This window comes from Terrapene carolina, unplaced genomic scaffold (assembly GCF_002925995.2).
Source record: "Terrapene carolina triunguis isolate 2854851 unplaced genomic scaffold, T_m_triunguis-2.0 Scaffold58, whole genome shotgun sequence".
NCBI lineage: Eukaryota > Metazoa > Chordata > Testudines > Emydidae > Terrapene > Terrapene triunguis.
This window is the reverse complement of record NW_020664409.1, coordinates 75,416,493-75,441,617: the sequence shown is the minus strand read 5'-3', so window position 1 is coordinate 75,441,617 and position 25,125 is coordinate 75,416,493. Positions and strand designations below refer to the sequence as shown.

General features: G+C 42.2%; 1 protein-coding gene across 2 annotated transcripts in view; it reads right to left on the bottom strand.

Moving 5' to 3' along the window:
- MTDH (metadherin) overlaps nucleotides 1–15,825 on the bottom strand; it is a 51,826-nt gene extending 36,001 nt beyond the window's left edge. For both annotated transcript variants that reach the window (XM_024204826.3, XM_029913606.1), the window contains exons 1-2: nucleotides 15,195–15,825; nucleotides 6,886–6,990 (exon numbers count right to left, since the gene is read on the bottom strand). In XM_024204826.3, coding sequence (XP_024060594.2) covers nucleotides 6,886–6,990; nucleotides 15,195–15,605 — 516 coding nt within the window. In that variant the 5' untranslated portion in view covers nucleotides 15,606–15,825. The remainder of the gene's footprint in view (nucleotides 1–6,885; nucleotides 6,991–15,194) is intronic.
- Between the last annotated feature and the right edge of the window lie 9,300 nt (nucleotides 15,826–25,125).

Below are 25,125 nucleotides of genomic sequence, written 5' to 3'. Positions count from 1 at the left end.
ATGCAAAGAAGTACCTTGAGTTAACTGATGCATTGCACCAGGGAAGCCCTAAACTTTCACTGTTATCAGAGCAAAGACATAATGGGTCCAGAAAGTAAATTGTATATAGGCTTGGCAGAATTAGATGTTTATTTTTTGCAATTTCAACATCATCGATTTTTCAATTTTTAATAATTTTTATTTTTATAGTTGTGGAAAATTAAGGAGAGTAGTATTGGGGTTAGGACAGCATTGACAGTGGGGTACAGAGGGCTCTCAGCGCGGCCGAGAGGCCCAAGACACCTGAGTGTGAGGTGCAGGGGAGGCTGCAGTCCTGGCTGGAAGAACAGACCCCTAGTCAGGCCTGCAAGGAGGGATCACCTCACTGCTGTATAGTTCCTGCCTGGGGATGGCTCTCTCACTTCTGGCTGAGAAGTGAGTGAGCAGGGCCGTGATAGCAGAGCTGTAGAGGGCTCCCTCCATTGCCATAGGGCTGGTGACACTTGATCCCTGCAGGAACAAGGTGCAGGGGAGGCTGCTGGTCCCGGTGGGCCAGAAGAGAGACTCCATGGTTGGGGACTCTTCTTCCTCTTTGCAGTTCTGGCTAGAGGTCTTTGCTCTGCTCTGCCAGGACTACAACTGCCCCCACACCCTGGGCCTATAGGGACCAGCTGTCACTGGCCCTGTGGACATGCAAGGAGCCCTCTGCAGCCCTTCTGTCATGGCCTCTCCCTCACTCCCATGACAGTGGGGCTGTAGAGGGCTCTCTGCACTGTCACAGGGCCAATGACACCCAATCTCTGCAGAGGTCAGGCTCAAGAAAAGCTACAGTCCTGGTGGAACAGAGAAGGGACGCTTGGCAGTCCCAGCTGGTGAGAGCAGGGATGTGACAGTAGACATGCAGAAGGTTCTCTATGCTGCTGCAGTACCAGAGACACCCAATCCCTGCAGGCACAAGGTGTGGGGAAGGCTCTGGCGCAGCAGAGTAGAGAACACTTGCCAGGACTGCAAGGAGGAAGAGCCCCCTTCCCCGGGGAAGGCCATCCTGCTACAGAATGGCTCCGTCCCTGGGCAGGAGCCATTCAGCAGCAAGGTGGCCTCCACACAGCCAGAGGCTCCTCCTCCTCTTGGCAACCATGGCCGGGGTCTCTGCTCTGCTAGCGCCAGAGCCTTCCCCCTCACCTTGCGGTGGCAGGGATCCAGTGTCCCTAGCCATACCAGGAACCCTCAGTAGCTCCACTGTCATGGCCCTGGCTCCCTCGCTCCTGTGACTGCCGGGCTCCCTGCATGGCTGCTGACACCTGATCCCTGCTGGCACTAGGCAAGGGGGCAGGGAGAACTGCACTCACACCAACTGTTACTGATGGATTTTTTCTTCATCCATTTCAGTGTAAGCTGCAATTGACATTAACTGACATCTGTGGATTTAAATAGAGTCCTGCCAAGTCTAACTATAAGAAAGGCTGTAAGTTTGTCATGGAGATCACGGAAGTCACAGATTCAGTGACTTTCCGCGACCTCTGATTTCTGCAGCAGTTGGTGCGCCTGGCCCGGGGCAGCTAAAGCAGTCCCGGTGCCAGGCCCACTGGCCATTCCTGGGGCAGTCTCGGGCCACCACGCCCCCCCCCCCACCCCCAAGCAGCAGCAGCAGCAGGAATTTGGGTGTGGGAGGGGGTTGCAGCATGGTACGGGGTGAGGCAGGCTCTGGGCGGCACTTACCTAGGGGGTTCTTTGGAAGCTGCAACATCCCCCTTGCTCAGCTCCTAGACGGAGGCGCGGAGCCAGGTATGTAGCTGCCCCCCCCCCAGCACCAGCGGGGGTCCCGGGGGGCCGTGCGCCGCCCCCCCCCCAGCACCAGTGGGGGTCCCGGGCCGCCAGGTTGTTCCCTCCCCAAGATTTAGTCAGGGGTATATAGTAGAAGTCATGGACAAGTCACGGGCCATGAATTTTTGTTTACTGACCGTGACCTGTCCATGACGTTTACTAAAAATACCTGTGAGTAAAACGAAGCCTTAACTATAAGGCAGAAGGATCACTTGTTCAGTAACCGGCCACCAAGCACTGAGTATGGGAGGGCTACTGACTCCTCTCCATAACTTCTCTCCCCCAGCAAAAGAATAAGGGTAAGTTTCAAACATTTATTTTTCCCTGCATTTGCTAGCGTAGTAAACTAAAAGTAAACTAAATTAGGTATAGAGAAAAATAACCCAGCTGAGTTAGGGAAACAGTTCCTATAAAACTGAAAATAATGTACATATTCTTAAACTAAACTACTATTTTATAAGAAAGCATATAACTAATGATAAAAAAGGGCAGTTGAAAAACTCTGACTGGCCAGTTCTAGTGAGCACCAAGTAATAGGTGTTCCAAAAAAAAAAAAAAGGAGTAAACAGACTACAAACCAATTCCCCATAACTGCTCAACTTCCACTGTTGGCTCTTGTGAGGTTATTATTTCAGAAGTTCTCCAGACATCAAAATCTTCCAGGCAAAAAAGGACCTAAACACTTTTTTAAAAAGGCTTTTTTCCGCTTTGCTTTAACAGCCCCCTCATTCCATCTCTTTATCATCCCCCCACACCTCCAAAAAAGAGGGCACAAACCCAACTGCCCCTCTGCTTGACCCATCACCTTCAAAATACAGCATGAAAAGTCAAATGACAGACATTAATAACTAAATAAAAAGGCCTACATAGTCACAAGAATAACTTGCATACAAATTCTGACCATTAAATTTTAAAAAACTGATTAGAGTATTAAACATCCAAATTTAACATCCAGCTTTTCTATGAAAAGCTCACATTAAATGTTTTTATAGAGTCTTACAAATAGGGAATTTATGTTGCTGTAAACAAGGATTTAATAAATAAATCAGAACTTAAAGTTGATCATCTTTGCTTTCCTAATATCAATTACTGGAACATGGTACATATCTACTTTTTCCACGACCTGCCAAGCTCAGTCAAGGTTTCTAACATCAGTCACCATCTCAATTATATCACTGACTAAAACAGTCAAGAGGTGCAAGATGACTGTATGAAATAGGAGTTCTATTCATTCTAAATGATCACCTTCTGCTGCACAGAAGGCTGCCAATCTTCGCTCTGCCATCAGCTGAACGATACATTAAGAACTTGGCAGACTAGCAAAAAAACTTTAAATCAGGCAGATGTGTGGGCCTCTATACAGAGGAAAATAAAGAATGTAAAAATAAGCTTTCCTTCCCCAGCATAAGAAAGTACTGATTCAAGATGATGCATGCTTTTTTGCAAATAAAACTAGCTATGAAGGAGCTTTAAGGAACTTTCCATTTGCTCTAGTTTGCCACTTTCCAGTGGATGGCAGACATGTATGGCAAATTAATTTGAATCACTTATTTTTTGCTCTTGTGTAACTGAACAAGGCAGAGATGAAGAATGAAGAGGGAAGTGGCCAAATTGCAGACAGTACACATGCATCTTCAGTACAAGACCATACTGGAGATGACAAGCAGAAAACTGTCACCATCTTCAAGGAATAAGTGAGGCTCATGGCCCCTGAAGAGAAAGACAGCAAAGAATCGCAGAAACACAAGAGGAGCACCAATACAAAAAAACTCAATGTACGCCAAGTAATTTTTAGATATGGAAAAAAACACTTAACTTGTAGTCATCAGTTTACTCCTCCTCTAAGCCGAACAAAGAAAGAGCACTCTCACAGGGCCTTGGGAGATTCTACTCAGTGCACTCAAGCTATTAACAATGCAATGCATGTATGGAAAGAGGGTGATTTCCCAGAGTGACTAACATAGCTTTCTAACTATCCTAAGTTGAAAAAGAGGCTTGGAGCTGTTTTTAGTCAACACTGAAGGGCACCAATTTACACCTAGACTTCATATTTTTATCCACTCCAAAATCTATTTTCTTTTAATTTAAATAAGATGTTTTAGGTTTTATTTAAATTATAAGTGTTTCTTTTTTAAAAATAAACCTGTTTAAAATGAAATATGAATTTACTACAAAATACATTAAGGCCTAAACTTATTACAAGCTGCAAATGTAGCAAAGATGAGAAGAAATCCAGAAGAAAATGAAGATAACCTGAAAACTTATAACACATGGATTCAATGCTCATTTGACTAAAATACAACTCCAGGAATAAAGGAAAACATTGAAATTGCAAAATACTTCTGTAACAACCACTTTGCTTCAGTTTCATTGAAGAGAGAAGAAGGATCCAAACTAATTCTACCCAAGATATGCACTTGAATTCAGTGGTTGACTGTTCTGAGCCATTTATTAAGAACTGGTCTATTCTGATGATAATTTGCAAAGAGAATCATGACAAAATAGATGGACCTATAACAGCCAAAGTGGTCCTAATCAGTCTAAAGGGAAATGTATAAGATATGCTGAATATACAGAAACTTATTTCCATATTATTTGGCAAACTGTAGAAAGATTGCTGCTGTATTGCTGAAGCTGTTGAAATTTGGAAATAACTGAGGCATTGAAGCAAGAAATACCCAACAACAAAATTAAATTGCAAGAAGTAAAGAAACAGATGGATCAAGCACTTACTACACTTCATTGTTTTGCTAATATTCTCAACCCAAAGTACCAAGTAGATGCCTAACTTCTGAAGAAGATGCTGGTATGACATGGACATCTAAATTACCTATCAGTCATGCCAACCATAATACATTTCAGGGCTGGAAGGTGAACCATTCAAGCAGTACACGTTTGCTGATGTTTTAAAGAAAGTCACACCACTGAATTGGTGGAAGTCACTAGCTAAGCACCTGGAACAAGAGTTTGTTGACATGCGAAACCAGTTTTTGACAGCATGGTCCCCTCTTCTGCAGGCAAAAAAAATAGTATTTTCTTCATTTGGACTAATCCATTCAAAGTTGATAAATCAATTGAGAGTTGAAAAAGCAGGAAAACTTGTCTCTTCCAGTCTATGAATAAAAATGAGGAGGGAGAGATGAGATCTACTAGTCTGAAAAATATGAAGAACAGTAATTTAGGAGGCTGTCTTCTCATTTTCAGTAGACTTAGGTGAGTAGGAACCTAAGCTCCAGTCCCTTTCACTAAGGCATATATACTTATATATACTTATACATACCCCCTAGGTAGCAAAAAGATGTACCAAATCTTGTGTAAAGGCTCTATTTAGTTGTAAACCAACATGTTTTAATGGTTATTTTAACCAGTAATAATACACCTCTCTTGGAAAGTAACAGAAGTACAAATGGGAAAATTGATTAAAATGTATTTAAATAATCAAGGCTTTTCACTTTGTGATTTAAATCATGATTTAAAATCGCCCTGATTTACTTCAAGGCATCCTACTAGATTCGCTCCTTATATTTCCCCAAAATGATCTGACTACATTACTCTAATAAAAACAGCCATTTAGTGGCATAGAATTACTTGGAACTGCAGTTTAGGCTTGGTATTGTTTCGTCAGGGAGGGAAGGAGAAAAATTAGCAGCGAGAGAGAAATATGTTTGTTTCTTCGCTTAAAAAAATGTTATTTTTACTTCCAAATACAAACACCTAGGATATACGTTAGAATTCAGGCTTCCATCTAACACTGGAACATATCTTGTTATTCAAATGCAGAACTAACTAATACTACAAGAATTTCCAATAACTTATTTACTCACTCAAGCTATAAGACCATTAACAGTTGGGAAATAAATCAGGACCAAATATTTGGGTTTTTTTTAATCAAATTGTTTCCTACATTCAACAACTTTTCAGTAATAGTTACAGTTAACCGTTTACGCTATTTACAGAATATATCTTCTACTAGTACACAATGAATCCCCAACAGTATCATGAGAACAGTTTTTAGCCTAATCACTTTGTCGTCTATCACAGAAAGATTTTAAAAATTCCCTGTATGAGTGAGTACACTTTTATTAGAGCTAGAACCAAAACCAATGTGACAATCATTTTCAAATCAGGAAATCGCTGCACAGCAATTTACTTGACATATTATAATTTAAACCAGCAGATGTAACCTGTATTTTCAATTATATAAAGTTGTGAGCAAAAGAGCCAAGATAAAGTCAGTTTTGGTCATATGCCTATTTTAATCAGATAAATAAAAGTTGTCTGGTGAACTGAGGGTATATTTGCTCAGTGGTTTATGGTACACGTTAAATCTGGAAGAAATGAGAAGGTAGTCCTCAATGTGTAGGAAATGACAAATTTAAATGCAATCTGATGTTCTATTTAAAAATGTATAGCAAAGCTTTAACAGAAGATGTAAGTTTAGCCAACTAAGTCAGTAACAGAATATGCATGTAATCAATTTTATAACAAAAGCTAAAAAAAATTTCTCCTTTATTTATTGCCAAAAATCAGACTTCAAGGTTCCATAATTGTCTTCAAAAATTAAGGACGTCACCACCACCTAAAGGCCAGATCCCGAAGCCCTTAAGTCAACAACTCCCATTCAAGAGAAGAGTTTAAAAGTGTAGGATTTGGCCTTAAAACAGCACGCCCTCAGCTGTTAGATGATACAATTATTGTAAGTTATTTGAAAGATTACACTGATCACCTTTTGAGCACCTACAGAGAGTACACACAATTGAATACTGATTTGGCCTTATCACGTACAGGAGCTGCTATTCAGTATTTTAAATTTCTTTGTTTTAAAAGGAAGTGCAAACATTTAATTCCTGATGTAGGATGTTAGTATCTTTAAAGCTATCTTTCAAAAAAAATAAAAAAATTAGCAGTTGAAAAATTTACTATTTTTGTAAAATAATTTAAATTGGATAAGAGCTCTTCAGGGCAGGGATTGTCTTTTATTCTCTTATACATAATGGAACTGGTTAAAGTCTTCACATAATACAAATATATAAAAATTAATCTCATCAGGAAGTTTACTATAGTTTCAAAGCCATAAATGACCTTCTCATTTTTCTTTTCTGCATCCAGTGGCTGCTTCAGATTTTCTCTTCGAACCGTCTGAATTATTTCATCCTCAGACCCTTCAATAACAGGCCGTCCATTAGGCTGCATATGTAATCAAAAATTTAAAATCAGATTAAATCTGAGAGGGCAGGTGAAGCAAATCACAGAATGTAAGTTACATGATTACAAAGACAGTATGAGAGGTTTTCTTTGAAGCCAACTATAGTTCTATGCATTATGGGGAAAGAACCTAAATGCTAGCTTAATTACCTTTCAATGTAAAGCAATTTAGTTTTATATGAAACATTTTCAAAGCTTATTTTCAAAATTTCAGAAGACTGCTGCTGTGGTTGTACATACTGTATGAAGTTCAGAAACAAGTACATGAACTAGTAAATATGCTAAATGCAGCTGGATAAAAATCAGACTAGTAGTTTCTACAGCTAGTCTGTTGAATAGCAACTGTCTTGCATATTGTAAACAAGCAGATTAAGAATCATCACCAGTGAAGGAAAGCCATGACTTACCAAACTGTAACCAATTATGTAGTGGAATGTTACACAGCTTTACTATTTTTAATGTAAACAAACATGAAATAAAGTAGAGGACACTGGAAGTATTTTATCAATCTTTATATTGAGGAGTATTAAATATATAATTGCTCCTAGAGAAAAAAATATGTATCAAAAAAATTTTCAGGAACTTTAGGTCTGATTTAAACAACTGTAGCTTGGATTCCAAATAAGTTTTGCTAAACATTACAATTTTAAAAAAAATTCTTCCTGATGAGGTTTAGGATTGTGTATATTGATAGCAATTACTTTAATACACGTAAGTGAATGGGCATGTGCATTTGCTTTCTCACATGAATAGACACAGAAGTACACCTCTACCTCGATATAACGCTGTTCTCGGGAGCCAAAAAATCTTACTGCGTTGTATTGAACTTGCTTTGATCCACCGGAGTGCGCAGCCCCGCCCCCTCGGAGCACTGCTTTACCGCGTTATATCTGAATTCATGTTATATCAGGCGGCGTTATATCGAGGTAGCGGTGTATATGCAGTATCCATGTGAGCAACTGCACAAGTACTCACAATTGGAGTAAGGTGTCCTCTGCAGTATCTCACTGTAATGCAATAATTGCATAAGTAACTGCATAAGTACAGCAAACTACCTTCCAGTTAAATCTCTGTAGTGCCAGCCACAATTCTGTTTTGCCAAATGTACTGGGGGAGGGAGGAAGGGGAGGGGGAGAGAGAGCGCGCGCGAAAATGGAGAAGTGTTTTCCCCTCAAACCAGGGACTACTTTTCAAAGCATCAACTTTGTCAGATACCAAGTTCTTAAAACTACAAGTTGCAAATGTAGTGGGTTACCTATTTAAATTAAAAACAAACAAACCACACATACACACACATGGATATGCACGCTATTAAAAATCTTAAACTGGGTGAAATTTTAGACAGTCACTAAAAAAAAGCAGTTTTGGTCAACCCCAAACCATTCTCCAAATGTGACTCAAATTCACCAAATAAATCATTTCAGCCAGTTGATGAAGGAGGGCCCCTCATGAACCATTCACAAGATGGTAGGAGGAGAAGGAGGTGCACATATAACTTTAGGCCTACTGGTTATGGCACTCACCTGGGATGTGAGAGACCTGGGTTTTAATTATCCTTTTTGTCACATTCATATGGAGAAGGGATTTAAATTTGGATCTCCCACCTTACAGGAGAGTGCCCCAGTGACCAGGCTATGGGATATTCTGGAGTGGGTCTCTCTCAAGCTTTCCTGTTGAAGTTGTTCCACTGTGTATACATAATTAAACAGTCATTGGAATAGGCTCGTGAACTTGGGTCTCTCACCTCCCAGGCAAGTACCCTAATCACTAGGCTATAGGAATCTCACTCTCTGGCCTGGTGACTATTCAAGTATTTTATGCAAAGTGGAACAGCTCAACTTGAGAAGCAGAGACCTATACCAGAATAATCCATGGCCGAACGGCTAGCCCTTGCCTGCAAATTCAAATCTCTTGTCCACATCAGACAGAGGGAAGAACTGAACCCCAGCTCACAAGTGATTTCCCTAACCACTGTGCTAAAGGTTATAAGGTGACACCACTTCTTGCTTCCAGCCAGTTTAGGAATCTAGTCTTTTATTAATTTGCTTTTAGGTGGAAATTTTTTTTTGTTTTTGTTGACCCAAATGTTTTCTTTGACTTGAAACTAGTTTTGTGTCTACCTTTTTGACATGCTCAAATTTTTTGGATTTGGTTCAACCTGAATTTTTTTTTTTTTTTTTTTTTTTTTTTTTTTTTCTTATTGAATTAAAAAAAAAAAAATCTGTAATTTGCCATGCTCCACTTAAATCTGGATTTTTTTTTTTAAAAACCACTCCGAAATAAAGACCTCTACACTTTTATTTAAAATATTTCTGCAATACCCCTCACCTCTTCCCCACTCTTCTGACAGTCTTCAATCAGACTGTTAGTTCCTAAGTGCTGTATTAGTACAAAGTAGTAATAAAGGACATTCTTGCTGTCATTTAGACCCAGAGACTTATTACAATTATTAGCCTACATCAACCTCCTTCTCCCACCTCTGGAGCACAGAGAGAGAAAAAAGGGGCATGAAGGTTTAAAACAAACAAAAGGAAGTACTTCACACAACAGTCAACCTGTGGAACTGCTTGCCAGGGGATGTTGTGAAGGCCAAAACTATAATAATGAGATAAGTTCATGGAGGACAGATCCATCAATGGCTATTAGTCAAGATGGTCAGGAACGCAACCCCATGCTCTGGGTGTCTCTAAGCCTTTGACTGCCTGATGCTGTGACTGGACAACAGGAGATGGATCACTGATTGCCTTGGTCTTTTCATTCTCTTTGAAGCATCTGGCATTGGCCACTGTCAGAAGACAAGATACTGGGCTAGATGAACCATTGGTCTAACCCAATATGGCCATTCTTATGAAGATTTCATCTCCTGCCGATGTATCATTTAAGTTATGTTTCCATGATATGTTTAGTCTGCATGGCATTGTATTTAAATTCATCTCCATGGGATAGGAGCTGCATCTTCATTTTTATTTGATAGTACCAAACATACTCTTGACTGAGTTTGTATTTTCTTTTACAGGATACAATTTTAACTAAGAATTAAAAATCATGTTTAATATTAATCTCAAGCACTAGAACTAAAGTTGTTGCCTTTAATTTCAGAACAGGTCAAACTGTATGTTAAAGGGTATACTACTTTAATACTTGCTGACAAATTCAACAAGAAACATTTGTTAGATGGAAGAGCTACTTATTAGCACCCAGTATATCTAGCTATTACACTGCCTTCATAACTATTCTAAGGCCAGGTCTGCATTAAAAACTTACATTGATATAACTGCGTCATTCGGGTTGTGAAAATCCACACTTCTGATCGATGCAGTCCTAACCACTGGTGTGAACAGCACTATGTTGATGGGAGAGTTTTTCCCATTGACAAAACTACTGCCTCCTGTGGAGGTGGATTAACCATGCTGATGGGAGTTCTCCCATCAGTATAGTAGCATATTCACTAAAGCACTGCAGCTGCACTGTTGTAGCTTAAGTGTAGACCTGCCTCCTCAGTGACTTGACTTAGCAGATATATATTCTTCAGATTTCATTTGTTATGCACTGCCTATTTTGAAAGCCAAAAATATAGAACTGCTGTCTCTTGTAACTGATTTAACGTCCAAAGGTGAACACACACTTTCTGCACACAGGATGTGGTGACAACTGTTGACAGTGCATTTTTTTGTGGGCTCTGAAGTGACTTGGGTGAAAAGTGCTATTCTCTCTTGCGGTGGCTTAAAGACTATGCTATCCTGCCTTCAGCTGTCAGTTGAAAACAAAGGAAGAGGAACAATTTTAGGGAACTTCAGGATTTTTAAAAAAATGATCTGAAACAAATGTTACTAGAAGTGTACATCCTTAACTACAAATGGAAAGGTGTAATTTTCGGTTCAAATTATCTTTAAAAATAATAGTTGTAATATTTCACATTTAAATACATCCTGAAAACTTTTTTTTTTAAATTTATTTCTGTTATGAGACAGTTTACTAATAAAACTCAAACTCAGCCCTGTATCATAACAATTAAGTTTTCAAATTGTGGAACCTTTTCTAAGTCTCAAATTGATTATTTTAGAACAAGACTAGGAGTTGATCCAACCTCAGTTACGAAAGATTACTTTGTTTGATCCTTTATTTAAATAGTAAAAAGTATCAAAATCTGCTATGTTACAGTATACTTACAAAGAACCCATAACACTTTCCATAGCATAGAACAGTGGTTCCCTATTATTGTTTTTAAACTAATAAAGACAATGAAGTTGATGGGTTGCCTTTTGAGTCCCACCCAGGGTCCAAATTCAAGGGGGGGAGTGAACAAAAACCAGAGACCAGCATCATCCTCACCCTCCCGAGGGGACACCAACTACCAGAAGCTCCGGCGGGGGGAGGGCAGGGAGGAGGAGAAGAGAAACCTTGTAGGAGCCAGGAGGCTCTGGGATTGGAGGTGGGAAAAAAAATGTCTTATGAGGAGATAAATAATCCCTATAGATTCCTCTTTCAAGCACCTGGCAGAGGCAGAAATTGATTTCTCCATTGGATGGGGACTCCAAACAATGAGCTATCCCCATCTTTTGAATCAATCTATGGCTAGGAAGTCTGGACCTTTGTAAATGTGTTACCAGAGATTACTACTCTTACAATCAAATATATTCACTAAATAGTTTTTGGCTATTTGACTAACTAACATTAATTTATATTAAAAACTTTAGATTGAATATTATTTGACTAACATACTGGCAAGCAGTACACAATCTTTTTATTCCCTTAAGTTGCAAGGGGTATAGCTGTAGTGGTGTTCTTTACCCTACGTACGGGTGGTAAGTGCCAGGTAAATTTTTCAAGCCCTGCATGCAGTAATACATGAAAGTTGTAGGTTACCTGCCATGGTGAAAGCTCAGTAATTAAATAGATTACTAAATTATATATATTTTAACAAGACATTGGTAGTTTTCATGTCATTCAAATATATATACATAGTGTTGTATTCATATTTTGATCACAATTTATTTTAAAAATGATACTACAGTTAAAAATATTTAACCCTATTTAAAATTTGGCAACACTGGAAGGATTAAACTACTGGGACAGATCCTGCTAATTTTTTTTCATGAGAAATAGGGTTAACTGGAACAGCATAGTTAATGATATGTATCATTGTGTATATATATATTTATGGATCCAGTATGTGCATTTTCTTTAACAAGAGAATTTGTGTTCATGGGGAGTTAAAAAATAATAGAAGACAATACACCTATTAAAAATTCAAATACTTTGGTGGACGGGTGTGTGTTTGAGTTAGTAAGAGGGCTTTGTCCCTTTTGTTTCCTTGATGAAAAAGGCCTCAAGCATTTGTTAATTATTTTTGCTTTTCTTTTTCTTAGATACATAAAGAATGTCAAGTCTATTTTTTCCTGATTGCTGGGGGACATCGTGGAGGACTCAGATGTGTGTGTGTTCACTGAATAAGCAGGATTTTGAATTTTTAACAAATATACCCTCTCTCTAAAATGGTAATTAATCAAAGTTTTAAACAGTCTGAATAATACCCCCCCCTTCCAATTTCAAAGCTTTCACTCTCTGGATTCTTAAAAGATAATTTCACTGGTTCTTGGTCACCATAGAGTTTTCCAGGAGTGAAGATCTTAATTTCTAATTTAAAAAAAAGGAGGAATACCCACTTAGCCATTCTTCTTCACATAGCAAAGAACCAGAAAAAGGTATAAGCCCAGTTTTTTCCCCACTTTGCAGATCATCAGTTAAACTCTCACTTATTTAGATCTTATAATATGAGAGGCAACTGAAAGGCAAGGTTATAACAGGCCAAATGACATACATTCCACTTTCTTCCATCCTATTTTGGCAAAACAGTATTAAAACTATTTAGCCAAAACAGAAAGCTACAGACCAACCTGTCTAGGACCCAAATCTCTGACAAGAAAGAAAGAGCTTTAGAAGGGTGTGCAGTAACTTGATGCATGGGATTAGTTTGCTTACTAAGTGAAAGTACAGCAAAGCAAGCAATATAAAAAACTAGATGGATGAGGTAATACCTTTTATTGGACTAACTTCTGTTTGTGACAGAAGCTTTCAAGCCCCAGAAAGTTCTTCTTCAGGTCTGGGAAAGATTTAAGATACACCTTAACTCACTTAAAATTGCCTTCACGAAACAAGGACGCTCCACCAGAGAAGTAGATCGCTTCAAGGAACGGACCACCCCAATACCCGAAGAGAACTTGCTTCAATACAGAAATAAAGCCTCCTCCAACCACACACCCCTCGTTGTCACCTACCACCTCAAACTGGAACCCATATGGTGTATCATCAAACTACAACCCAAACTTGATGGGGACCGCATCCTGAAGGAAATCTTTACTGAACCTCCACTTCTGACCTTCAGACAATCCCCCCCCGCACGTCCTCCAACATCATCAGAAGCAAGCTCCCACAAACCAGGACACACCAACTCAAAGCAGCACCAGACCTTTCCATAACAAGAGATGCAAAACCTGAAGATGTATCTCCACTGCTACAATGATCAACGCACCTTTCAAGTTTCAGTGGTAGCCGTGTTAGTCTGTATCAGCAAAAAAAACCAAGGTGTCCTTGTGGTATCTTTCAAGATCCATGGATTCTACACATGCCTATCACAACATGTTGTATACTTCATCCAGTGCACTAAATGCCCCAACAATTACATAGGTGAATCCAGATAATCACGATGCTCTCAAATGAACTTGCACAGAAAAATTACGATAGACAAAAATTGCCTTTTCACAAAGCAATCACTCCATGTTTGACTTATCAGTCCTCATCCTCAAGGGAAATCTGCACAATACTTTCACAAGACGAGCCTGGGAACTTAAATTCATAACTCTGTTAGACACTAAAAATCATGGATTGAACAGACGCACTGGATTAATGGCTTATTAGAACAATCCGTAACCCACTAACCACATCTTTTTGTCCTATAACTGAGATGTTAACTGGCCACTCTACCTTGAATGGTCCCTTAGAATATGAGCTACCTATTTATACCAATCTGTTCTACCTTGCATTTACCTGTGAAACTCCGAGTACCTTTCCCAGACCTGAAGAACTATGTGTGACTTGAAAACTTGTCTTTCTCGCCAACAGAAGTTGGTCCAATAAAAGATATTACCTCATCCTCTTTGTCACTCTAATATCCTGGGATGGACATGACTACAGCTATGCTACAATATCAAAAACAGACAGTTGTCTGCACATTGTGATATTTAAAGACAGAAAAAAATGCAATGGAATCCTGCAATGCAATGGAATTTTAAAGTGGTTTCTTAAGAAACAGCTTTACTTACTTGAGATTATCCTTAGTGCACTTATCATACCCACCAAGTCTCTCTCATTTAGAAATAGCTTTTAGATTATTACAGTGTGTTCCTCTATGGATTATCGATTTCGCTCCATCTTTTCAATGAGACATGCAAAATCTTGAGTTGTCACGTTTATCTCAAAGTCTGTTACTTATTGCTACAGTTTATAGTACCTGTTCACTTGTCTGGACTCTGTAATAAACTTTAAAAAAAACCTAAACTTGTTGAGTGAAGGTGGTAAACTTCTAACTTCTTTAGAGTTAAAGCTTTATTAAATTAAAAGGTAATTAAATCTCAAGACCTCAGGGTTTCTTAGAAAGATTTCTAAAGATGAACCAATGCTGTCCCATCTCCCCGCAAAAAGCTTCAATGCATTTACTGCTACTCAAAGCTTTCCAAGTAGCAAAGCAATTGAAAAGAAACGGGCAGTCTCACATGAGCTATTCATAAGCCAGAGCAACATGCAAATACCACATGAGTTTCACCCTGCAGCTACCTTGGGAAACCTACAGCACTAGGACTACTTGCCCCTGGACTTCACCAGCAGCCCTCTCTCACACCAGCGTCCACCTTGAAGCACTATGGTAAGTTTTTCAAACTCTCGTTATAAATAAAACGTCTAAAACAAGAATGTTGTGGCAGTTTTACTTTAATCTGAAACAAACTGTTTAAATTAAGGACCGTGCTTCTTTCCATCTCCAAATGCAACTGTGAAGCCAGTCCTCCTCCCTCGCGCCCCCCCCCCGTCAGTGAGCCCCCAGCCTCCTCGCGCCCCCCCGTCAGTGAGCCCCCGGCCCCCTCGTGCCCTCCCCCGTCAGTGAGCCCCCGGCCCCCCGCCCCTTCGCTCACCCTGGCCGCCCCTTTCTCCGCAAGTCTCTTCTTGTTCCGTTTCTTCTGCTCCTCAGCCTTCAGCAGTAGCAACGCGGCCGGAGCCGCCTTGTTGGGGCCGCCACCGCCGCCTGTCAGGCCCAGGCCTACCGCCTCATCTTCTTCTTCCCGGCCAGGCAGGCTCCGGGGCTGCTTCCCGCGGGAGCCCGTTGCGCAAGCCACGGCCCAGAGCAGCCCCAGCAGCAGCAGCAGCCCCAGGGCGGCCGTGGCGAGCAGCACGAGCCAGCTCGGGAGGCCCTGCGGCTCGAGGCCCAGCTCCAGACCCAGCTCTGTGCGCAGCAGGCCCAGCCCGACCGACAGCGCGTCCCGCACCCGGGCCGACACCTCCTCGGCCTGCTGGGCCAGCGCCTCCTGCCAGCTCCGCGCCGCCATCGCTGCTCCCACCCGGGAGGGGCCGAAACCGAGCGCGGGGCGGGTGCTCAAGCCGAGCGCATCTCCCGCCGCCGGGCCCGCGCGGGCAGAGCCGGGACCCGCAGCCGGGCCGCCCGCTGCGGCTGAGGGCAGGACGGAGTCGCTGGGAGCGGCCCGTTCAGCTCCGCGGCGCCTCGCTCGATCCCCGCCCCCGGCTCGAGTGCAACGTCACCTCTCAGGCTCCGCTCAACGTCGGCGGACGGCGCCGCGCAACGTCCGGCGGGACGCAGGGTGACGTAGAGGTGGGGGAGTGGCGCGTGCACCCTCCTCCGGTCTCTAGAGGAGAGCTACGGACGCGTGCGCTGTTACTCTCTCCCCCCCGCTCCCTCCCTGGAGCTGTCAGTCTGCCCTCCCCCCCCCCCGCGGGGCGGAGCGCAGCGCGTCACCAGCTACACGTGGCACTGAGAGCGCTGGCTGCCGTCTGCCCCATGCTACTAGGGCCAGCGAGCCCCGGCTGGTGCGGGGGGCGTGACCACGAGCCACTAAAGCATTTTCTTCCCGAGGTGCCTTGGAGCCTACGCTCCCGCTGGGAGGGGCTAGCATTGAGTTACACATTGACAGGGTGGGCCACCCCAATAGCCCATTGCTTGCTCGAGAGGGCAGCGCAGTGCCCTGCAGCCCCTCCCGTCTGTTGTGGGGGCCAGGAGGTATCCCTACTTTTTGGAGGGACTCTTCCATTGCTCCTCCTCCTGCCACAATCTTTGCTAACTGGCTGCTGCCCCTGATTGTGAGCATATAATTCCCATTGATTTTGAGGACAGAGCTTGGCCTTAAATGTTAAATTGCCTTTGTTTCAAAAACTGCAAAAATAATTTTTGCTGAAGTAAAGTGGGCTATGTCTAGTCTGTCAGTAATATCTCCTCTCCAGATAAATTCAACTCAAATCAAAAGTTCTTATCTACCATCACTCTTCATTATGAAGAATTTTTGTGCCTGAATGAATGACATGGTGAGATTGCCAGTATGGGGAGTACCAGTTTGTATATTATGCTGGCAGGTGGCTAGAGATCAGCATTGCCCATCATGCTGCAAAGAATATATGTATATTAGTGAGTTAACAGTACTGTACTTGTAATCTCTATTTCAGTTTGCAACTTGTCAAACTCCATTTGAATGAGGAAGAGATGGCACAACTTGAAGAACAGGGAAGTCACTACTTCACAGTCACTACCTCACAGATTTTAAGAATTTTTTTTTTAGTAGTTCCGTGTATTCTATTCTGTTGATAATCTTAAAGACAGTAGGCCAAATTCTGCTTTCAGACACAAGCACACATAGAGCTCAGCATAACTACAGTGGGAGTTTTGCGTGTAGAGCTTGATTCTCCACTGCCTTGCATCTCGTGTAGTTATTTACACCTGTGCAAAGTCACTGTAGTAACCATGTCCCCCACCCTAGCTGAATTTGGTGTATAGACAGGACCTTGGGAAAAGGTTGTAATTGTAGAATAAAATTACAAATCAGGCTTTGCTTGATTAATTTTTCATCTTGAATACTGCGTGCAGATGTGATCACCCCATCTCAAAAAGATATATTGGAATTGGAAAAGGTTCAGAAAAGGGCAACAAAAATAGGAGGGGTATGGAACAGCTTCCGTATGAAAAGAGATTAATAAGATTGGAACTTTTCAGCTTGGAAAAGAGACAACTAAGGGGGTATATGATGGAAGTCTATAAAATCATGACTGGTGTGGAGAAAGTAAATAAGGAAGAGTTATTTACTCCTCATAACATATGAACTAGGGGTCACCAAATGAAATTATTAGGCAGCAGGTTTAAAACAAACAAAAGGAAGTATTTCTTCAAACAACACACAGTCAACCTGTGGAACTCTTTGCCAGAGGATGTTGTGAAGGCCAAGATTATAACAGGGTTCAAAGATGGTGTCCCTAGCCTCTGTTTGCCAGAAGCTAGGAATGGGCGACAGGGGATGGATCACTTGATGATTACCTGATCTGTTCATTTCCTCTGGGGCACCTGGCATTAACCACTGTCAGAAGATAGGATACTGGGCTAGATGGACCTTTGATCTGACCCAGTATGGCCATTCTTATGTTCTTAATCATTTCACACTGTACTTTTGAAAGCAATAATGGATACATCTAAATCTCTTGAATTTTGTGAGAAACACTCTAGACCATCATTATTTTTAAGGGTTAGATCAGCAGCTCTGTTTTAAGTGTTGGGGTGGGTTTCTTTACACCTTAATGTATTTGTGCATGATGCTTTTTTGGTTTAAAAGTAACATTATCTATATGTTTTCAGTTAGTGGGCCATCTAATTAATTACTAAGTGCCAGATTTTCAACAGGACTCAGCACCCACAATCAGCCAAATTTTCAAACAAGGTGATCATATCAGATGCTAAACTCTTTTGAAAATCTGGCCCTTATTATTGTGCCTAAATTGAGTTTTTGAAAATCTGACCCCAGTTGTGAGTGCTAGACGCTTGAAAAATCTGGCCCTCAGGTGTTGAGTTCCTACAGAATTTTAACCTTCAGATCCTAACTCCTGGCTTTCCTATGCTTCCAAAGCCAATTGCTTTCCACTGTCTATGGGCCAGATTATTTTTGATGAAATTCTTCTGAAGTCAGTGAGGTTACACCACAGATTAATTTGGCCCACTGTTTCCATCTGTATCTTTATTTATCAATGGTTTTCATAACTAAAGTCATCACATCCTACCGGCAGTCATCTCATCATGTTTTTATTAAAAATGCATTGGATACATCAGTAGTCAAGAAAAGAGGGCATAATACAAATATAAACTTTTCATTTATTTTAATAGTGTAATTACAGCTCAGATGACATTGAAATACTGATGTCTCTGCTCTTATATTGTGAATACAAAAAATCTTTCATTTGCAAATATTTATTGGCAATAAAAGTTCTGGCAGGTTTTTTTTGTCAAATATCTTGCTCCATGTTACCAACTCTATAGACTGGCAGCCAAGTGCTGCTTCATTATCTGTAATTTACTTTAATTTACAGATTGCCGAGAGAGTTCATGGTGATCACAAGCAGAAAAATGGGGCTTTTTACCAGTAACTATTTAACATAGTTTTGGTAAGCTTTTAAGAGTAAATATTGGTTTAATTGAAAATGAGAAAGCTTGGCGGTATATAGTCCCTGGGTGCTTTAGGATACACTGTGCACATCTAATGAAAGGCTTTGATATGAATACTATAGTGTTCATTATAGACTCAATTCAGTCACCCTTAACATGATGAGTAGGACCTTACTATGTGAGTAGTTCCATTGATTAAGGTGCTACTCTGTCAGATTAAAGGTGGCAGAATTGGGCCCTATATGTGAAAATGATCAGCCAACAATGGTGGAATTTGTGAATCATTATTAACTTGCAGAATTGACACAAATATTTTAAATTCAAAATAAACAATGTAATTACTTGAGCAAAGTATTTTCTTTGAATCTGAGGTTACCATTCAGGCAATAACAATGTAACACAAACTACAGTGTACTCTTTTTATAAGAATCACATCTGTCCTGGATGATTTGATTCTTATAACTGGTTGATTCTTACAAACGGAATATTTTATTAGTATAAGAATGATTTTTGTCCCACTGGTTTTGATGACTATATGCGGTTGATTCTTATATTAGTGATTCTTATAAATGGAGTCCACTTTATATAAGAGCTAGGTATTAGTACTATTATAATAAACTAGCATATGCAGGAAAACATTGCAAGAACTCAGGTCAAGGCTAAATTCCAAAATATAACTGATTGAACTTAAGGACCAGAGCTATCTAAAAGCAACACTGTGGCACCACCAAGTGGTAGCATCACTGATGATAACAGCATAGTTCTGGGAAATAGATTTGTCTAGATCTAGATTCTAGGGGATAAAAAGGTGTGTTTTAAAATCATGTTAGCTGACCCTATTTGAAGAGTGTCTTTGTTCCATTCTCTTAAATTGATAAAATAACAAATTACGCAAAAATCAAAATAGGATATTCTTATTCCAAAACACAGAGTCTTCCACCATAATAACAAAAGGTGTGAATTAAAACTGAGATTGTTATTTCAGTGCAAGTCTGTGTCATTCAGCCTTACAGGGTGGAATGAGTACATCAGAGCTCCAGATACTACCTTGGTTATCCATTGAATACCAAATCTAATGTAATATTCTCATACTATTCTTCAAAGCTGTTAATAGGCTTGACCCGAGCTATTTCAAGGACTCTGGCCCAGATCTTCAAATGGATTTGGCACCTAAACTCCCATTAAAATCATTGTAAATTAGGTGCCTAGATACCTTTGAGGATTTAGAACTAACTTTCTCTCTCTCTCCTCTACCAACATGATCTCCCATGTCAATTGCATTTTTCAGGGAAAATGGAAATGTCCACTGGAAATCTCACCTCTTAAATATAGCATTCCCCAGAGCATGCAGCAGAAGAAAATAGGACTGCACATTCCAAAATAGAAGCAGGTGATTAAAGTAAACAGCAAGATTGAAACATGGATCATCATGAACATACTTCTTTGCTCCCTCTTTTGTCATCTCTCCTCTCCCTGCAGACGTTCTTTGTTTCACCATGATTATCAAACAACCCCTCAGATATCTTTTTACAACTTACTGTACCCTCTTCCAAGACTGCAGATGCTCCCCTGGAAACAGAACTGGTGCACCAGGAGTTGTGGCAAAATTCCTGGGGGGCTGCACATCTGGCAAGGAGCTCAGTGCCACTTGCGGCAGGGAGTCTGTTGCTATGTGGATCCTCTGATACCCATTTCATAGAATCATAGAATATCAGGGTTGGAAGGGACCTCAGGAGGTCATCTAGTCCAACCCCCTGCTCAAAGCAGGACCAATTCCCAACTAAATCATCCCAGCCAGGGCTTTGTCAAGACTGACCTTAAAAACCTCTAAGGAAGGAGATTCCACCACCACCCATTCCAGTGCTTCACCACCCTCCTAGTGAAAACGTTTTTCCTAATATCCAACCTAAACCTCCCTCGCTGCAACTTGAGACCATTACTCCTTGTTCTGTCATCAGGTACCACTGAGAACAGTCTAGATCCACCCTCTTTGGAACCCCCTTTCAGGTAGTTGAAAGCAGCTATCAAATCCCCCGTCATTCTTCTCTTCTGCAGACTAAACAATCCCAGTTCCCTCAGCCTCTCTTCATAAGTCATGTGCTCCAGCCCCCTAATCATTTTTTTTGCCCTCCGTTGGACTCTTTCCAATTTCTCCACATCCTTCTTGTAGTGTGGGGCCCAAAACTGGACACAGTACTCCAGATGAGGCCTCACCAATGTCGAATAGAGGGGAATGATCACGTCCCTCGATCTGCTGGCAATGCCCCTACTTATACAGCCCAAAATGCCGTTAGCCTTCTTGGCAACAAGGGCACACTGTTGACTCATATCCAGCTTCTCGTCCACTGTAACCCCTAGGTCCTTTTCTGCAGAACTGCTTCCTAGCCATTCGGTCCCTAGTCTGTAACAGTGAATGGGATTCTTCCGTCCTAAGTGCAGGACTCTGCACTTGTCCTTGTTGAACCTCATCAGGTTTCTTTTGGCCCAATCCTCTAATTTGTCTAGGTGCCTCTGTATCCTATCCCTACCATCCAGCGTATCTACCACTCCTCCCAGTTTAGTGTCATCTGCAAACTTGCTGAGAGTGCAGTCCACGCCATCCTCCAGATCATTAATGCAGATATTGAACAAAACCAGCCCCAGGACCGACCCTTGGGGCACTCCACTTGAAACCGGCTGCCAACTAGACATGGAGCCGTTGATCACTACCCGTTGAGCCTGACGATCTAGGCAGCTTTCTATCCACCTTATAGTCCATTCATCCAGCCCATACTTCTTTAACTTGCCGGCAAGAATACTGTGGGAGACTGTATCAAAAGCTTTGCTAAAGTCAAGGAATAACACATCCACTGCTTTCCCCTCATCCACAGAGCCAGTTATCTCATCATAGAAGGCAATTAGGTTAGTCAGGCATGACTTGCCCTTGTTGAATCCATGCTGACTGTTCCTGATCACTTTCCTCTCCTCTAAGTGCTTCAGAATTGATTCCTTGGGGACCTGCTCCATGATTTTTCCAGGGACTGACGTGAGGCTGACTGGCCTGTAGTTCCCCGGATCCTCCTTCTTCCCTTTTTTAAAGATGGGCACTACATTAGCCTTTTTCCAGTCATCCGGGACCTCCCGCGATCACCATGAGTTTTCAAAGATAATGGCCAATGGCTCTGCAATCACATTCGCCAACTCCTTTAGCACCCTCAGATGCAGCGTATCTGGCCCCATGGACTTGTGCTTGTCCAGTTTTTCTAAATAGTCCCGAACCACTTCTTTCTCCACAGAGGGCTGGTCACCTTCTCCCCATACTGTGCTGCCCAGTGCAGCAGTCTGGGAGCTGACCTTGTTCGTGAAGACAGAGGCAAAAAAATCATTGAGTACATTAGCTTTTTCCACATCCTCTGTCACTAGGTTGCCTCCCTCATTCAGTAAGGAGGTAGGTTCATCACAAGAGTGCACGGCTACCTCAGCCAGTAGACTGATGTAGCCTTATCACAGCAGCACTGCAGTTGCTCTATAGGCTTGGGGGAAGGTGCCTTCCTATTTTCTCTCCTTTATCTGCTATTCAGGCTGGATGTTAGGAAAAAGATTTGTGCTTTAATGTAGCTCTTGCTCAGGTAGTAATATATTTGTGAGGTAATGCCTCCTGCCATCTCTTCCTGTCTAAAACTGTGTCTACGCTACAGAGCCTATGCCAGCATAGCTATGCTTGCATAGCTGTCTAATGTAGACACAGCATATGCCAACAGAACAAGGAGTTCTGCCAGTATAGGAACACCACCTCTTTGAATGACATTAGCTAGGCAGACCGAAGCCCTCTTTTGTTGGCACAGCTATGTCTACATGGTGGAGAGGAACTGGGGTGTGGGGGTTGTTGGCATAGATGTCACAAGGGGACTTGGCTTTTTCACATTCTTGACGGACATAGCTTGCCGGTATCAATTTTAAGTGTAGAGTGAGAGTGCCTAAGTGAGAGACCTAAGATCAGATTTTGCATTGCACAGTGGCTGCTTTACACTTCATCATCAGTGTAATCTAGCCCTAAAGCCAATTTAACTGGTCCAGGAAGTTTCACCTCAGTGTAAGGGTGATCTCCCAGTGGCATATAGCTAGGGTCCTACCAAATTCACGATCCATTTTGTTTAATTTCACGGTCATAGGATTTTTTAAATTGTAAATTTCATGATGTCAGCTATTTAAATCTGAAATTTCATGGTGTTGTAATTGTAGGGATCCTGATTCAAAAAGGAGTTGTGGAGGGATTGTGGTACTGCTACCCTTACTTCTGTGCTGCTGCTGGTGGCGGCGCTGCCTTCAGAGCTGGGCAGCTGGAGAGCGGTGGCTGCTGGCCAGGAGCCCAGCTCTGAAGGCAGAGCCACCGCCAGCAGCAGCACAGAAGTAAGGATGGCATGGTATGGTATTGCCACCGTTACTTCTGTGCTGCTGCTGGTGGGGCACTGCCTTCAGAGCTGGACACCCAGCCAACAGCCACCACTCTCCGGCCGCCCAGCTCTGAAGGCAGTGCAGAAGTAAGGGTGGCAATACTGTGACCCCCCTAAAATAACCTTGCGACCCCCTGCAACTCCCTTTTGGGTCAGGATACCCAATCTGAGAAACGCTAGTCTCCCCTGTGAAATCTGTATAGTATAGGGTAAAAGCATACAAAAGACCACATTTCATGGGGGGAGACTAGATTTCATGGTCCATGACACGTTTTTCATGGCCGGGAATTTGGTAGGGCCCTACATATAGCTAGTGTAGGTGCTCTTATATCACTCCTTTCCCTTTCTGCTGGTGTAATATGGAAAAAGGAGGGTCCCTAGAGGATAGGAACATAGCCATGGTGCCTTTTTGCCAAGCACATTCTTTGTTATAAATTTGGCTCCTTCAAGTCTTTGCAGCCAGCATAAATTAGAGCAGTCCTATGGTTACTGTAACTTGATACAAGGGAACTGATCCTGCTCAGAAGCTACAGAATCACAAAGGTGAGCTTTGAGTCACCTTCGAATGTACACAAACATGGTGTGAAGTTCTGTGCAGATCATCTGCACCCAGGCCCCTAGACTTGAACCTATGTCTCTTGTTTGGTAAGTATTTATCATAAATAAATATACACTTTAATTCTAGAATACAAAGCCAAGCCTTCTGAACTATTCATTGTTGTTATTTTAAAATGTTTGTATGTATTACCATTTCTGCATTGTGCTTTACATAATAAGTAAAGGCATGCCCCAAAGAGCTTGACTTCAGTGAGACTACCCATGAGCTTAAAGTTAGAACATACACAAGTGCAGGATTGATTTATCACAAATCACTCCATCCTTGCCTCTCATTGTTTTTTCTGTATTTAAAGTTTGTTCTTCGTAGTCAAAATGGATATAACATTTAAAACACCTCATTTCTTTTTCCTCTGTTGTCTTGTTCTTTCATATCCATATGTACTGTACCAATAGGTCAATTTAATGTTGGTATCAGAATGACTGGTGGGCAATGGACCCCTCCTTTTCTTTGCAGATGTTCTTGCATAAATGCCAGTTGGACCATTGCCAAACTCTTTTGGCTGTTACTGGAACAGTCCCAACCCTTTATATACCATGAGACCTAGGCACTAATACTTTTCAGTTTTCTTTTATATTCTCTGGGGAGAATTTTTTCTTCTCACCGATCTCCAAACTGTATGACACCCTTTAACTTCTTTGAAAGGTTCAACAGTATTTTTTTTAATTATGTGTCCCCAACATGATTTTCAGGGAGGAGTTAAGGGATTCCCTAACACACAGTTTTTTGCCATGTTAGATTGCGATTCCTACAGAGGCCAGCTCGCTTACTTACCAAATCAGCAGTCGTGGGTCACCAATGTGGTCAGATGTTTGGCTGCATCTGTGTGTTTTTTCTGCGTGCTATACTGACTCTGGTAGGCTCGCCGATGGGGGTCAGGGGGGAGCAAAGGAAGCAATTGCCCAGGGGTCTGGGTGATTCAAAAGGGCCTGGGGGCCGCCGGCTGCCGCCGGCAGCGCAGCAGGGCTAAGGCAGGCTTCTGTCTGCCCTTGCTTCGCACCCCTCCCGGAAATGGCCAGCACATCCCTGCGGCCCTTAGGGAGGGGGTCTCCATGCATTGTCCCCACCCCGAGCGCCGACTCCACAGCTCCCATTGGCTGGGAACTGCGGCTGATGGGAGCTGCAGGGGCGGTGCCTGTGGACAGCGGTGTGCGGAGACCCCCTGGGCTCCCTGCCTAGGAGCCGCTGCCAGAGGGGTGTGCTGGTCGCTTTCGAGAGCCGCACAAGGTAAGCACCGAACCCCTGGCCCCCTCCTGCACTCCAACCTCTGCCTCAGCCTAGAGCCCGCATCCTGCACCCAAACTCCCTTCCAGAGCCTGCACCCCACACCCCCTCCCACACCCAAACTCCCTCCCAGATCCCACACC